The sequence below is a fragment of the Schistocerca nitens genome, chromosome 4 (assembly GCF_023898315.1).
Source record: "Schistocerca nitens isolate TAMUIC-IGC-003100 chromosome 4, iqSchNite1.1, whole genome shotgun sequence".
Taxonomy (NCBI): domain Eukaryota; kingdom Metazoa; phylum Arthropoda; class Insecta; order Orthoptera; family Acrididae; genus Schistocerca; species Schistocerca nitens.
This window is the reverse complement of record NC_064617.1, coordinates 276,543,674-276,559,832: the sequence shown is the minus strand read 5'-3', so window position 1 is coordinate 276,559,832 and position 16,159 is coordinate 276,543,674. Positions and strand designations below refer to the sequence as shown.

Genomic DNA, 16,159 nt, shown 5'->3' with positions numbered 1-16,159 from the left:
CTGCATAGTGTAGACTAGTGTTCAATGGTTCAAATGGCTCTGAGCACTATGGGACTTAACTGCTGTGGTCATCAGTCCCCTTGAACTTAGAACTACTTAAACCTAACTAACCGAAGGACATCACAGACAACCATGCTCGAGGCAGGATTCGAACCTGCAACCGTAGCGGTCGCGCGGTTCCAGAGTCTAGCGCCTAGAACCGCTCGGCCACTCCGGCCGGCTAGACTAGTGTGTCAGCACTACCAACCGAGACATACAGTTGAGCAGCAAGAATGTTTGAATGTGATGCCTCAATCACCTCAAACAAGTGTGTCTGCATGTTCCACTACTGCAACACTCACAGCTGTGTGTGGCCAACCAGCATGCGAGAGATGGACACGTTGGTGCAACCTGGTTGTGAGGACGGACAAACACATTGCCCAATGTCTCACCAATGCTTTTGTTCACTGCCAGTTTTCTGTACACATTCTGCAAGCACCTATGAATATTGCTATGTTCTGGTTTTCCACCAAAAGAAGGTAATGACAGCTCTCTGCTTGGAACACACCTCCGTTACAGACACCATTTTGAAGACTATGTATAATGCTGCCACCTAGTGGAAATCCATGAAACTATAGGGACCGGAGTGGAAATATTTCATGATGTCCCACAACAAATTCTGCATTTTTCTCAACCAGAACTGAGGGAAAAAAGTGTCATTATCTGGATTGGATGGAGAGTCACTTAATCTAAAAAAACTCTTGTGGGTACCCCATATGTAGTAAGCTACCTGGGCAACAACCTCTGATGTGTAGTGCACATCAGACCCCTTTAGGGGGACCCTGCAGTTCTCAAACCTTTGGCACAAGTCCAAGCAGTCGCAGCCTGGCTTGTCACAGAATCTTCAAAACCTCTAGTTCATTCCTTCCATTCGACTCAAAACCAGGGGACCATGGTCAATTCTGTGCACAATCTTTGGTACCAATTTTCTCTGGGGTACCATTCTTCACCACTGCACTTTTGCATGTGCTTCCTCTTTACACAGGACAAAGTAGTTTTCCCCAAAACAGATGAAGTGAGTCCCACTGGCTCAGTTTCAGTTTCAATGAAAGACAGTGCCTCAAACTTGTTTGGGGGGGGGGGGGGGGGGGGGGGTTGATATAATGCCCTGACTCCTCCCTGGTCCTTGTCCATCCTGTACAGGACATCTAGATTCACTATTCACGCACCACTTGCAGTCAAGTTGATGACTAATGACAGATCCTGTACTTTCTGAAGAGGAGACAACATTCACAGAAGAGAATTGTTCCTGAGCCACCAATACCACAGGTGCACGACTCTCACAAACTCTTCCAACACATCGATTTGCAACAGTTACGTCATTTGACAGTAGTCAGTGTGATTACCAGCTGCTTACAAATGTCAACCAACTCATCCCATGGTTGAGAACAGCATTCACAGGGGGGCTGCATTGTGGTTGGTGCAAAGTATTACAGGGCTGTGAACAAATGACATTAATCTAAGCCTGCTGACTATTTTGTAATCTACTGGGCTAAAAAAAATTACAATTTCCCAATAAGAATTGAATAAAATATACAAAGCAAGAATTGTGTTAAGGCACAAGAAAAACATGTAGTAAACATTTCTGGTTTTATAAAGCTTTTTGAGGTTAATTACAAACTCTAAAAATAGAATTATTTACGATAAATGTAGGTAATAAATACTACTCTTGAAGGGAAAACCAGATTTAACACAGTATGTTTCTTACAATATCTGCTACAGTAACTAAATCACATACACCAATTTACTATGAATTGATTATTCACATGATGACTGTACCCTCCGAAAATCCTCAAGCTGTATGTTTATTTGCATTGGTATGTAATGAAATCTGGGGCGATATATTCTTTGGCAGTAACTGTGAATCACAAATACTGATTTGCTATGTAATAAGTTATCTACAACACTAGTACTAGTAATTTACGAAAATTTTCAAAAATGTAGTTTTAGAAGTGTCTGATAGTCATCAAAAAGAATGTATTCCTCAGATAATTAAGCAATGAAAATAGAGACTGACTGATTTGAATGAGGATAGGCCTATGTTCTCAAAAATTTTAAAACGGAACAAATAAGTTTAAGTCTACAATTGACGATAACAGTATGAGCTTATGGTGCCACTCACAATTGTCCAAGCTTTCACAATTCTCCAGTACCGTGAATCCAAAACCAGGTCAACATTGACATTCATGGGAAATTTTGAGCTACTGGAGGCTCATGTTGAAAGCCATGGCCCTGACACAGTTGTCTTGTAATGTATACTTGTATGTCTTGTCATTGCCACTAAACTTCTAGCAAAATATGCTGGAATACACCTGATACTTCCTTCATACAATGGCTTTTGTACCTTCTTTTGTCACTACTTAACAAAGATGCTGAGCCCCACACTTCACTTGATAAATGACACAAGCATATGAGACTCCTACTTTGTTAAGATTCTTAACATCTATGTTCCATAAATGAGTTGTTGCGTGTTCCACACAGTTCTGCACCTGAAATTACCACTAACTCATACATGCAATGTGACTCATTGTTTGCCCTGTTAGCATACAACTGGTTCCATAGGACCTGTTCAAATTACTCAGTTTTGTAGCAAATGCCTGTCTACATTTTTTGATATATTTGTCTTCTATTGCATACAATGTAGGTACAATTATTTCTATCAATGTATCACCTATATGTCAGATTATATGGATGTTTGGTGTACTGTAATTCAGATTTGTTGGCCTGTAGCACATTTTTCTTATGTATACATGTCTCTATCAATTCATAAATGTCAACTTCAGTGAACAGATGGACATTCAAAACACATTAAGAAATATTTCTCTTCCATTAGGTAACTAGAGGCCGATCCCTTTTGCTCATAATCCGGTAAACATGACTGTATACCAAAGATTAAGCACAGGGGATGTATAAACAAATGTCTTATTTTACCCTGCACGCAGAAAATTTTACATGCCTGACAATCAGATGTATTTAAGCATGTCACTAAGATTTTTTCCACCATTTATAAATCAAGCTATATGTATTCCAATGGTTAGCTGTTCGTTAGAAAACCAGGGCATAGTATTGCACACAGAGTCAAACTGCGATCTGATGTCATTAAAAAAACACAAGTAAATAAAACAAAGAATTGATGTACTGGAATCATTTTACCCTCACTGAAGTCCATACAACCTGCCACTTGACACAGCTGATGTACAAGCATTTAAGAGTACAACTCAAGTTCTTCATACTGCTATCGAAAATTAAACTTTGTATGACGTGAACAGTTAGCTATATACAACACAGTTAAATCTAGAGAAAATGCTAAACTTAAAACTGATAATTATCTGTCACAACCATGTGTACTTCATTTAGGACTATGCCAACAAAAGCTTAAAACAGCATACAGAGAAAAAGCCATGTGTGTAATAAAATTACTTCTGCTGATGTAGGGAAGTAAGCCATTCAGTAAAAACATTGAAATGAAAATCATCCAAGAAAGTATAAAGGAACAGCACCAGAGAAGTACATATATACATGGAAAAGAATTAACAGTAAACATCATAAACAACCCATAAGGAAGAACGTAAGGGAGAAATCCAACTGCAACACAAAGAAAAGGAGATATGAATATAGACAATGCAATATTTGTGACAAGCTAAAACTGAGTGCCTTTTGTTAGTGGTTCCTCTTCTTTATACCTTTGTAAGAAAGAACTAATGGTCACTCAACCCATAAGCCACTCTTAGGTACCCAAATTGGTAATACACTATTCATGTAATTCACCTATTTAGGTTTACTACACATGTTTTACACGCTTTAAAACGGTCAAACATTCACTGGAGACCATACTCAACATAAGAACAAAATATGTTACCCTACAAAGTATTGTGAAGAACATTATTATCCCATCACTCATGTCTATCAATTCACAACAATCTGAATATTCACATGCATACAATGGCCTTCCTGAGGAGATGGGTATAATACATTTCAGTTTAAGTTATAGAAATGTATTAATGATCATGACTTGCGTAAAACACATTCAGCTGTACTGTATCAACTGATGTCTAATTTTTGGCAACAGCATAAAATGATTCACAATCCATTTCAGACCTCGATTCATAACCTGGCAACCATTCGTGCATAAAAATATTCTGACAATAGCAATAGAAAAATCATTCAGTGTTGTCTTGGTACAGAATTATTAAAGCGGTATACCTGGATGGTCATTTGAACTTTTCCCCTCTCAGGTCCAATGTCATAATCACACTACCGATTCCAACAGTAATTTAATAAGGTTTGAAAATGGGCTTTACATAAACCCAGAAAATGAAAAAAAAAAAAAAAGACTCACTTTTACACCAGGCTTTCAATGAGCCATCAATACTGTATGTTTCATTGGCTTCCAATTAGAAGCATTAACCAGAAACTGTGGAAGTAGCACTAATCAACTTGGGTTGAAAAACTAACACACAAACACAAACTAAAATTTTGTTATCTGCTTGCAATAGTAATATCACAGGAGGGATACAAAATTAATGCAAATGACCCACATTTTTACATATAGGAAAACTGCACCACAGGACAATACGGTTTCCCTGCAACAACAAAATTTGCATGCAACTGGGTCAATGACCCTCTGTGCGACGATTTTTTTCTTTTTTCAAAAAACTGTAGTTAATTTACAAGCAACACTACATTAAAATATGTACTCTACAGATGGCATGACCTAAATAAAACATGCTAATGTTAAAGAAGAGCAATTCACTGATTTCTTTGAGGAAGAGATTAATGAAAAGATACCAAAATTATACAAGACTCACCTCTAATTATACGATCAGTCATACAAATTATACCAGATTGTGGGAATACTACCTTCCAATTGTATTCCTGTATTCAAGACAACAAAAAAACCACAACACTGATCACCTATTTACGAGAACGTTTCTTTTTATTTAAATCGGTTAAATAAAATTACTTTAATTCATTTCATAACAAGTACATACTTCTTCCTGTCCTATACATATTCATCACATAAAATAGATTACAAAATTAATTTATCACTTCACAGAACGCTGTCTTTGCCCATGATACATGAGATCACTGCCGAGTGTACAAACATATAATTACTTAAAATTATATGTAAAATCACTTTCCTGAGATTTTTCTTTCGAGATAAACTATTTCACTGAAATAAAAACCACTTTTCAGCATTGTGTACAGTAAGACACTGCTAAATGCTTGGGTAAAAACAACAAACCACAATAACTCTGAAATGCAATCACAATGTTGTGGCCGCACTGCCTTTCATTAACCATTCGAATGTTGACTTGGTGTCAGACCCCCAGAATGTTCTGGACTATGCTTCTGCTTCTTTCTCTTCTTTTCCTTCTTCCTTCTCTTTCTATCTTTGTCTTCATCATGCCGTTTCTGTTTCTTATGCTTCTTTTCGTGTGTATCTTGCCCGACTTCTGTAATTTGTGTTTCTTGATTAGGAGTATCGCCAGCTTTATGTTTATGTTTCTTATGCTTGTTTTTATGTTTTCTCTGCGGTGGTTGGTTAACATATCTGTACTGTTCAGGCAGAGGCCCAGGATGTAAACGGAAACCAGAAAGTTGGACACTTGTTAAAGGAAGTAGTTCTTTACCACAAATTGGCGGCTTCTCAATGACTGATCGGAGGGAGCTATTATCCTGATGGCCAGGCGTGTCTATCATACCAGGCAAATTCGGCAAAAACGACGACAACTGTTCTTTCACTTTCTTCCCAGTGCTGAATTTACTATACGAATGTTCGAGGCCATAATATGCCATCAAATTTGTTGCACCTGTAAGTTCACATTCTCCTGAAACGACAAAAACAAAACAACATTTAAAACACTTATACTGAAACTGGTTACACTGACGTCTCTAACAGTTGTTTGTAAACTTACCTGGCGGCTCCTTCATCAAGTAGAAAGGCCCGCTATGGACAATGGAGGGATTTTTCCCCAAAGAAATCGTTGTTTTTAGCGTTCCTGTCGAATCTTGTCGCGAAACAACTGGGGAACGAGCCCCCCTGGGTGATGATTTTGGCGAATATTGTTCTACTTTACGAAACTGATCAGCCATCATCATCTTCCCTCATCGTTTCATGGACGTTTCACAAAAACAATCCTTTCCTCCGACAAACATCTTTACTGCCGAAGATAGCTATGGTTGCCAAAGCATCAAAATTGCTAGAACACAATTTGTCTGCTGATTAAGAACAAAGCATTTCGTGCTATCAGTTGATTATGGAATATCTCAGTAACAATAGTCATGTTGAATTAATTACATGATCGTTTATCCGTTCTGGATATAAATAGTGCAGATGCGACGCTAAAAGAGTGCAAAACATATTTCCCGTTTATTCTTACGTTAGATATTTTACATCGCCAAATCATCTGTTTAATTACAGAAAATTATTAATCCGAACTAGTATCCCTTACGACTTCAGATTTCATCCCATGAGTATGATATTACGTTAAAATATAAGATGTTTATGTACCAGTGTTAAATTACGAGATAACTTAAGAGAAATTCTGTGTCCCTTAAAAGTTGGTTCGAAAATAGACGGTTATGCACTTTCTGGATAAGTGTACTGTCTATGTGTCATAACTAACATCTTTGACGTAAAGTGTAAACATCTGTGCAACACGTGTGAGTGTATACAAAACCTATGAGTTGTAGTAAACACTAAACAGCATTAAAATGGGGAAGAAGACAAAAATTGGAAAACAGCGTCGAGATAAATACTATAAACTTGCAAAGGAAACAGGTAATAGCTTACAACCGGCGCCTTCAGATTTATGCCCGAACTCAATATTTGTGTGTGTGTGTGTGTGTGTGTGTGTGTGTGTGTGTGTGAAAGTCAATATTAAAGTGACATACACTAACGCTGTTGTGGCTGTAGATCATTTATGTGTTAACGAAAATGTAGTACATGTATCCCGCGTTATTGCAGCTTAAAGTTTTCACGTTATCGTTTGTGATTCCAAATGTCGCGAATGTTGATGATATTAGATGTGATCAGCATCAATCTTATTGGAAGACGACTTAAGTAACTGGTAAAATCTGGCCCATGTTACACCCGGAGTCAAACTAAGAGGAGCTTTCTCACCATCACTTTTCAACCTCGTTATGGAGCACGTCACCAGGAGAATAAAAGCTTCACACCTTTAAACCAAACTACAGCACAGTTTTAACATACTGGTGTATGCAGATGACGTCGTTTTCTTAGGAGAAAATGGACAAGAAATGAATTCATTCATCCCAATATTGTGTAACAACTTAACTGGGAACAGGACTAGAAATTAATGTAGTACAATTAAAACCAAATACTTAGTTGTCTCACAGCAGAGAATGAAGAATTGTGAAGATTGACATGTTAAAACAGTTATCATACCTACATTAACAAAATCTGAAGAAGCATAATTAAGAAACTTTGAAAGAAAAATTTTGAGGAAGATATTTGGTGGGATACAAAGTACGAACATGAGAGAATGAAGAATATTAACAATCCAAGAAATATGTTTATGGAGAACCAGACATTGTATCCAAAATTAAAGCTAGGAGACTTCATTGGATTGGAATAAGCTTTAAGATCCAGAAGAGAAGAAAATCTATCAAGTATGTACAGGACGTCCCTAGTGAAGACTTCTTGGAAGACTAACACTATGCTACTTCTACAGCATCCGAGAAAATATTACATGTGATGAACTGGAAAATTAAAAGCCAAGATAGAACTACCTGGCAAAGTGTTTTGATGTTTGCAGCAAAGAGCTTTCATAGCTTGTGAAGCTTGCTAGTAATAACAGTATATAAACATATAGATCTGGGGTAATCCGAAGTTTGCAGTACCAAGCTTCAGCTTTGACCCATGATGCAACTATGTTATGACATTGTGTTAGCATATTTGAAATGGCTCGTTTGCAGATTGTATGCTGGCATCTGCAACTCATTTTTTGAACTCGTGCTTACTGTACACATCTTTCATTTGAACCAAAACTTTATTCAATAAGCTAACACAAGTGAAATATAGTCTAAACACTCAGAATCATCCTTGCATTTAAGTTAATACTACAAATGGCCATAAAGCTTGTTTCTGCAACATGATATTTCCATGCATCTACCCAGTTGCCTCGTAGGACCACTACTTTCATATTGAACCATAAAAGTAAGCAATCTCTGACCACAAGTAAACATCATTACAAAATTGACTTAATTTAACATTACATTAATTAAATAGTACGAGGGGGAGGGGGTGTTTCCTTACTAAAGGTTGTATTTCTGCAATTGAAATGGTTGCATCTTATAAAACACCATCTACATCTACATTTCATCATATGCAGATGCTGTAGTTCAGTTAGCTATGCAACTATGAACGTTTGTTTGCATTCAGTATTATGGAACTTTACACATCAAACAATGTCACTAAATTATAACTCATTGTCTGAGCACCTCTGTGAAAACAGCTTTTGGCTATTTGTTGTGTACATAGGACTGAAACTGTCTTTGAAAAAGTCTCCTTTTCCATAACATACCACATCATGGCCATATTTTATGCTAACTCTTGAACAACAATTTGTACACTGACATTAAATCCACATGTTCATAGCATTCATCTGTTCAACCAGAATACTTGCCAGCATTCAGCGAATGGGAGTTATACTACAATTTTCAAATGAAGACCACAGCCATAATTATTGTTAAAAGTAAAGTGAACCTGAAATTAAATATTCGTTGAAATAATTCTAATGTAGCTATCCAGCAGCAACAGAGGCAGTGCACATAGATGCATATAATATCTATTTCATTTGCAACTTTTAATTCTCAGTTCATCTTTGTACATACTTTATGAACCACTGTGAAGTATACAGCAGAGTACTTAACATGGAACCACATGCTAGGTTTCTTCCTGCACCAATCACATATTAAGAGCAGGAAGTATAACTGCTTAAATATTATCTACATTCTGTAATTAGTCTAATATTGTCTTCACAGTTCATGCAGGAATGGCACGTAAGAGATGAGAAATATCTGTAGCTTCTGCTCTTAATATTGCTTCTAGAAATTTTGCTAAGCACACTTTTGTAGGATAATTTGCTGTTATTGTTGTGGTCTTCAGTCCTGAGACTGGTTTGATGCAGCTCTCCATGCGACTCTATCCTGTGCAAGCTCCTTCATCTCCCAGTACCTACTGCAACCTACATCCTTCTGAATCTGCTTAGTGTATTCATCTCTTGGTCTCCCTCTACGATTTTTACCCTCCACACTGCCTTCCAATGCTAAATTTGTGATCCCTTGAGGCCTCAGAACATGTTCTTCTCGTCAGGTTGTGCCACAAACTCCTCTTCTCCCCAATTCTATTCAATACCTCCTCATTAGTTATGTAATCTACCCATCTAATCTTCAGCATTATTCTGTAGCATCACATTTCGAAAGCTTCTATTCTCTTCCTGTCCAAACTATTAATCATCCATGTTTCACTTCCATACATGGCTACACTCCATACAAATACTTCCAGAAACGACTTCCTGACACTTAAATCTATACTCAGTGTTTCTTGCCATTACCAGTCTACATTTTATATCTTCTCTACTTCGACCATCATCAGTTATTTTGCTCCCCAAATAGCAAAACTCCTTTACTACTTTAAGTGTCTCATTTCCTAATCTAATTCCCTCAGCATCACCCGACTTAATTCGACTACATTCCATTATCCTTGTTTTGCTTTTGTTGATGTTCATCTTATACCCTCCTTTCAAGACACTGTCCATTCGGTTCAACTGCTCTTCCAAGTCCTTTGCTATCTCTGACAGAATTACAATGTCATCGGTGAACCTCAAAGTTTTTATTTCTTCTCCATGGATTTTAATGCCTACTCCGAATTTTTCTTTTGTTTCCTTTACTGCTTGCTCAATTACAGATTGAATAACATCCCTGTCTCACTCCCTTCCCAACCACTGCTTCCCTTTCATGCCCCTCTACTCTTATAACTGCCATCTGGTTTTTGTACAAATTGTAGATATTCTTTCGCTCCCTATATTTTACCCCTGACACCTTCAGAATGTGAAAGAGAGTATTCCAGTCAACATTGTCAAAAGCTTTCTCTAAGTCTACAAATGCTAGAAACGTAGGTTTGCCTTTCCTTAATCTTCCTTCTAAGATAAGTCGTACGGTCAGTATTGCCTCACGTGTTCCAATATTTCTACAGAATCCAAACTGATCTTCCCTGAGGTCGGCTTCTACCAGTTTTTCCATTTGTCTGTAAAGAATTCGTGTTAGTATTTTGCAGCTGTGACTTATTAAACTGATAGTTCAGTAATTTTCACATCTGTCAACACCTGCTTTCTTTGGGATTGGACTTATTATATTCTTCTTGAAGTCGAAGGGTACTTCGCCTGTCTCATACATCTTGCTCACCAGATGGTAGAGTTTTGTCAGGACTGGCTCTCCCAAGGCCGTCAGTAGTTCTAATGGAATGTTGTCTACTCCGGGGGCCTTGTTTCGGCTCAGGTCTTTCAGTGCTCTGTCAAACTCTTCACGCAGTATCGTATCTCCCATTTCATCTTCATCTACATTCTCTTCCATTTCCATAATATTGCCCTCAAGTACATCACCCTTGTATAGACCCTCTATATACTCCCTCCACCTTTCTGCTTACCCTTCTTTGCTTAGAACTGGGTTTCCATCTGAGCTCTTGATATTCATGCAAGTGGTTCTTTTTTCTCCAAAGGTCTCTTTAATTTTCCTGTAGGCAGTATTTATCATACCCCTAGTGATACATTCTTCTACATCCTTACATTTGTCCTCTAGTCAACCCTGCTTAGCCATTTTGCACTTCCTGTCGATCTCATTATCTATAGATAGATTATATAATGGTAAGATAATATATAATGGTAGATTATATAATGGTATATTATATAATTATATAATCTATCTCATTTGTATTCCTTTTTGCCTGCTTCATTTACTGCATTTTTATATTTTCTCCTTTCATCAATTAAATTCAATATTTTTTCTGTTACCCAAGTGTTTCTACTAGCCCTCATCTTTTTACCTACTTGATCCTCTGCTGCCTTCACTACTTAATCCATCAAAGCTACCCATTCTTCTTCTACTGAACTTCTTCCCCCCGCTGCTGTCACTTGTTCCCTTATGCTCTCCCTGAAACTCTGTACAACCTCTGGTTCTTCAGTTTATCCAGGTCCCATCTCCTTAAATTCCCACCTTTTTGCAGTTTCTTCAATTTAATCGGCAGTTCATAACCAATAGATTGTGGTCAGAGTCCACATCTGCCCCTGGAAATGTCTTACAATTTAAATCCTGGTTCCTAAATCTCTGTCTTACCATTATATAATCTATCTGATACCTTTTAGTATCTCTGGGATTCTTCCATGTATACAACCTTCTTTTATGATTCTTGAACCAAGTGTTAGCTATGATTGAGTTACGCTCTGTGCAAAATTCTACCAGACAGCTTCCTCTTTCATTTCTTAGCCCCAATCCATATTCACCTACTATGTTTCCTTCTCTCCCTTTTCCTACACTCGAATTCCAGTCACCCATGACTATTAAATTTTTGTCCCCCTTCACTACCTGAATAATTTCTTTTATCTCATCATACATTTCATCAATTTCTTCATCATCTGCAGAGTTAGTTGCCATATAAACTTGTACTACTGTAGTAGGCGTGGGCTTTGTGTCTATCTTGGCCACAATAATGCGTTCACTATGCTGTCTGTAGTAACTTACCCATACTCCTATTATTAAACCTACTCCTGCATTACCCCTATATGATTTTGTATTTATAACCCTGTATTCACCTGACCAAAAGTCTTGTTCCTCCTGCCACCGAACTTCACTAATTCCCACTATATCTAACTTTAACCTATCCATTTCCCTTTTTAAATTTTCTAACCTACCTGCCCTATTAAGGGATCTGACATTCCACGCTCCGATCCGTAGAACACCAGTTTTCTTTCTCCTGATAACAACGTCCTCTGTAGTAGTCTCCGCCCGCAGATCTGAATGGGGGACTATTTTACCTCCGGAATATTTTACCCAAGAGGTCGCCATCATCATTTAACCGTACAGTAAAGCTGCATGCCCTCGGGAAAAATTACGGCTGTAGTTTCCCCTTGCTTTCAGCTGTTCGCAGTACCAGCACAGCAAGGCCATTTTGGTTATTGTTACAAGGCCAGATCAGTCAATCATCCAGACTGTTGCCCCTGCAACTACTGAAAAGGCTGCTGCCCCTCTTCAGGAACCACACATTTGTCTGGCCTCTCAACAGATACCCCTCCGTTGTGGTTGCACCTACGGTACGGCCATCTGTATCGCTGAGGCACGCAAGCCTCCCCACCAACGGCAAGGTCCTTGGTTCATTATTTACAGCCCAAAGAAATCTACATGTAAATTGGCCAGGAAGGGACATTAAGTAGAAGTTGTCAGTGGATACTGAAAAGTCATAAGTTGAATCGTGTGATGATTGTGCAGCAATTATGGAAGGATGATAGAAACGTGTAGATTACTGCATGTATCTTTTGAATAACATCAATGATCGTTTGTTAGACAGTTTCCATTACATCATGTCTGATGAATCATGATTTCATTTTTCCCATCTTATGAATTCATAGAACATGAGGTACTAAGTAATGGAGTACCCTGTCCATGATGTCTTCACTGAGAAACAAACTGTCAGCAAATATTTATGACCACCACGTTCGTCGTCTCTAACAACATGCAGTTTTTTTCTTTGAGGACACTTGAAGAGCAAGGTCTATGAAACTATTCCACACACAATACAGGAACTGAAAGACAACATAGCCATGTAGTTGCTGCCATTGATATCCCAACTTTACGCCGGTTGTATCTGAATATGCTTAGACGTGCACAGCTGTTTATTGATGTTGCAGGGGTTACTGTTAACATCTTCTGTACATGTATTTTTCATTGTAAATAAATGGTAAGTTCATTTCAGTTCTTCGTTTCTGTAATTTCATTGCATTTCCTTTAAACTTAACACGGGATACTTTTACCTGCGCTACCCTGTACAACCTAAAAAGTGATGGTTTCAACACACTTTCCCGAGAAAAACCTGAAGTTACTTCTACTTGTGTCTGTGACACCCCATCCAATGTAACATGATGTGTCCTCTTTGTTAAGAACTCCACAGCCCAGTCACAATTATTCTTTTCTACTTCATATGATGTACTTTAGTTCATAAATGTTGGTGTGGTGCCAAGTCAATTGCAAGACAAAAGCAACTGCATTGATGATCTACATCTACACTCTGCAAATCACCGTGAGTTGCATGACAGAGAGTATATCCCATTGTTGCTGTTATTAGGGTTTCTTCCTGTTCCATTCAGTTATGGAGCACAGGAATAATGATTGTTTGAATGCCTGTGTGCATGCAGTAGTTTTTCTAGCCTTCAGCTAAGTCCATGGCTACGACCTAGCAAGGCCCATTAACCATATCTGGAGAGAGTCTCACTTGTATTATCAAGAGAAATGTACCACAATAAATTAAAGTTAAGTATACGAGAAGCTCCGTTCTTTTCTTTATAGCTTTCATCACGTATCCTGTTTCAGACTTAACGCCAGTCGGCGTGTGTGTACGCGTGCCTTTCGGCTACCCGTCACTGTGGACTGGCTGCCTTGTCAGTCCACTACAGAAAGTTTCAAGTTCCTCACTGAGAGATGACACCACTGTTTTTTTATCTAGTTTACTGAACATATATATCTTTCTGCTTGTTTTAGTTGTCCTTTGTACTTTGGTAATTGTTGTCCCCACAACCACGTTGTGGTCACTAATGCCAGTTTCAATGTGGACATCCACAAGGACCAGATCTATTATGAGTGGGGTTCCTAACTAACTGTTGTGGGTAGTTTTCAGAGAAGACATATAGTAAAGTTTCACAGGATGTCTTATCATGCCCACCACTAACAAAACTGTAATTTTCCTTATTAATTGTCAGATGATTAACATCTCCACCAATGAATACATTATGATTGGGGAACTTAAGGAAGTTAAGTGAACTGAGGTTTTCTCTAAAGTTTTCAGTTACATCAGGAGATGGGTGTGGTGGGTGATAGAAGGATCCAATAATCATTTTGTGCCTACCCTGGATAATGAGTCTTGCCCACATAGTCTCTCTCACATGCAGCTTCAAATTCTACCTCGGTGGATTTGAGTTTCTTTTCTACTGCAACAAATACACCACCTCCATTTCCCGTTTGCCTGTCCTTTCAATATACGTTTGAATTTTCCCCAAAAATCTCACTGCTAACAATTTCGGGTTTCAACCAGCTTTCTGTATGTAGTATTATGTGAGCTTCACTGATTTTCATGAGTACTTCAAACTCTGTTGCTTTGTTGCGAATGCTTCGGCAGTTTACCATTAGGATTTTAATACTCTCACCTGTGAGAGGCATTTCTTTTGATCTTATGCTGATACTTCTGGGTTTCCTACAGCTATCGTTATGTGGATTGCATGGAGAGTCATCTAAAAAAACAACAACTTGTCAGCAACATGAGTAGCAGCCTCTGATGTATAGTGTACAACTCACCTATTTAGGGGACCCCTACAGTTCCCAACTCTGTGGCACAAGTCCATGAAGTCGCAGCCTAGCTTGTCAAAGAACCTTAGAAGTGTCTGTTTCAGTCCTCCCACTCAACTCAGAACCAAAGGGCCACAATCAGTTCTGGGTACAATGCTGTGAATTGTGAACTTCGTTGAAACTCCATGCACAGTCACTGGAATGATGCAAAAGTGATATGTAGTCTAGAGGACAGGCATCGTCTTTTCCAACATGTGCCACAATCTACAGTTAGTTGCCCCGTGTTCCTTCAGTGGTTGCCGGAATAGCTTCTTCAACATGCCGAGTGAGCTCCCCAGGCATACACACTGAATGCACCTGGTGTCCTTTCCTGTCCCTTGCTGCCATTTCCCTAAGGGGTACCATCATTCGCTGTACATTTGGACTGGCAATTATTAATAGACCCCCTACCCTTTTGTGTTTGCCTCCTTCTGACACCAGACAAAAAGGGTTGCCCCAAAACAGGTGAAGTGAGTCCTACTGGCTCAGTTTTAGGGAAAGACAGCAGATTATCTTGATCTATGATTTTTGTGGTATTGTGTGAATAAGTGAAAGTTGAGTTTTGTATGACCTGTGTTTTTGGAATCTATGCTGACTGGCATGGAGGAGGAGGTTATTCTGTTGAAGATACCTCATTATGTCAGAACTCAGAATATCTTCTAAGATACTACAACATATGGAAGTCAGTGAGATTGTACGGTAGTTGTGTCAATTACTTATGTTACCCTTCTTGTAAACAGGTATGGTCTGTGCTCTTTCCAATCACTGGGCTCAGTCTTTAGTTCAAGTAATGTGCAGTGTATTGTGGTAAAACTGAAGGCTAAGTCAGTCTGTATAGAATCTGACTCTGAAACCTTTGGGTCCTGGAGCCTTGTATAAGTTTAGTGATTTCAGCTGTTTCTCAATGCCACTGACATGATATCACTCATCTTTGAGAAGTAAACTTGGACAGTACACCTGTATCTTCCTTAGTGAAGTAATGTTTGAAGACAGAGTTCAGTATTTGTGTTAAGTTTCTGTGTCATTCATGAGTGTCTGGACACTAATTTTGGCGACACTGACAGTCTTTTCTTGCGACTAGAATTCTCTAGATTTTGTGAGAGATCTTTTGATGAAATTCTGCTATGATAGTGCTAGCCATCTTTGACAGCCAAATGTGTTTCTTTCAAAATATCTCCTTATATGATCACGATACTGCGAACACAGAAACCTATAAAAATACCATGGTACCAGGAACTTTGCTTAACCCATGTAGGTCAGTCGAAATCCACAATACCAGCCCCACATACCTGCAGCCCCAGAGCACAGTCCATGATACTCAATAGTACACGCTAATTAGTATGAAGTCCAACTACCAACCCAAACCTCAGACTCATAATGCAACAAACTAGTCCAACATAAATTATGAAGAAAATTACTCAAAGAAAATCACTTTCATTCACACACACACACACACACACACACACACACACACACACACACACAAATTGGTAGTCAATAACTACAA

At 38.5% G+C, this 16,159-nt stretch overlaps 2 protein-coding genes across 2 annotated transcripts in view; one reads left to right on the top strand and one right to left on the bottom strand.

Annotated features, from left to right (window-relative positions):
• Nucleotides 1-4,997: 4,997 nt before the first annotated feature.
• LOC126251739 (mediator of RNA polymerase II transcription subunit 19) lies at nt 4,998-6,214 on the bottom strand. The gene is made up of 2 exons (XM_049952348.1): nt 5,958-6,214; nt 4,998-5,870 (listed from the first exon to the last, which is right to left on the bottom strand). Exons 1-2 carry the CDS (start codon nt 6,139-6,141, stop codon nt 5,335-5,337), a joined length of 720 nt encoding a protein of 239 aa, XP_049808305.1. The 5' UTR covers nt 6,142-6,214; the 3' UTR covers nt 4,998-5,334.
• Nucleotides 6,215-6,676: 462 nt separating this feature from the next.
• LOC126252829 (pre-rRNA 2'-O-ribose RNA methyltransferase FTSJ3) overlaps nt 6,677-16,159 on the top strand; it is a 112,752-nt gene continuing 103,269 nt past the window's right edge. Inside the window, exon 1 of the mRNA XM_049953773.1 lies at nt 6,677-6,823. Within this exon, the coding sequence (XP_049809730.1) occupies nt 6,757-6,823 (67 nt within the window). The 5' untranslated portion in view covers nt 6,677-6,756. The remainder of the gene's footprint in view (nt 6,824-16,159) is intronic.

Excerpts from the sequence above, each read along its gene's own strand:
- LOC126251739 (XM_049952348.1), bottom strand. The coding sequence starts at position 6,141 with ATGATGATGGCTGATCAGTTTCGTAAAGTAGAACAATATTCGCCAAAA. Across the intron at positions 5,871-5,957 it reads CTTGATGAAGGAGCCGCCAG|GAGAATGTGAACTTACAGGT; the intron begins GTAAGTTTACAA and ends TTGTCGTTTCAG.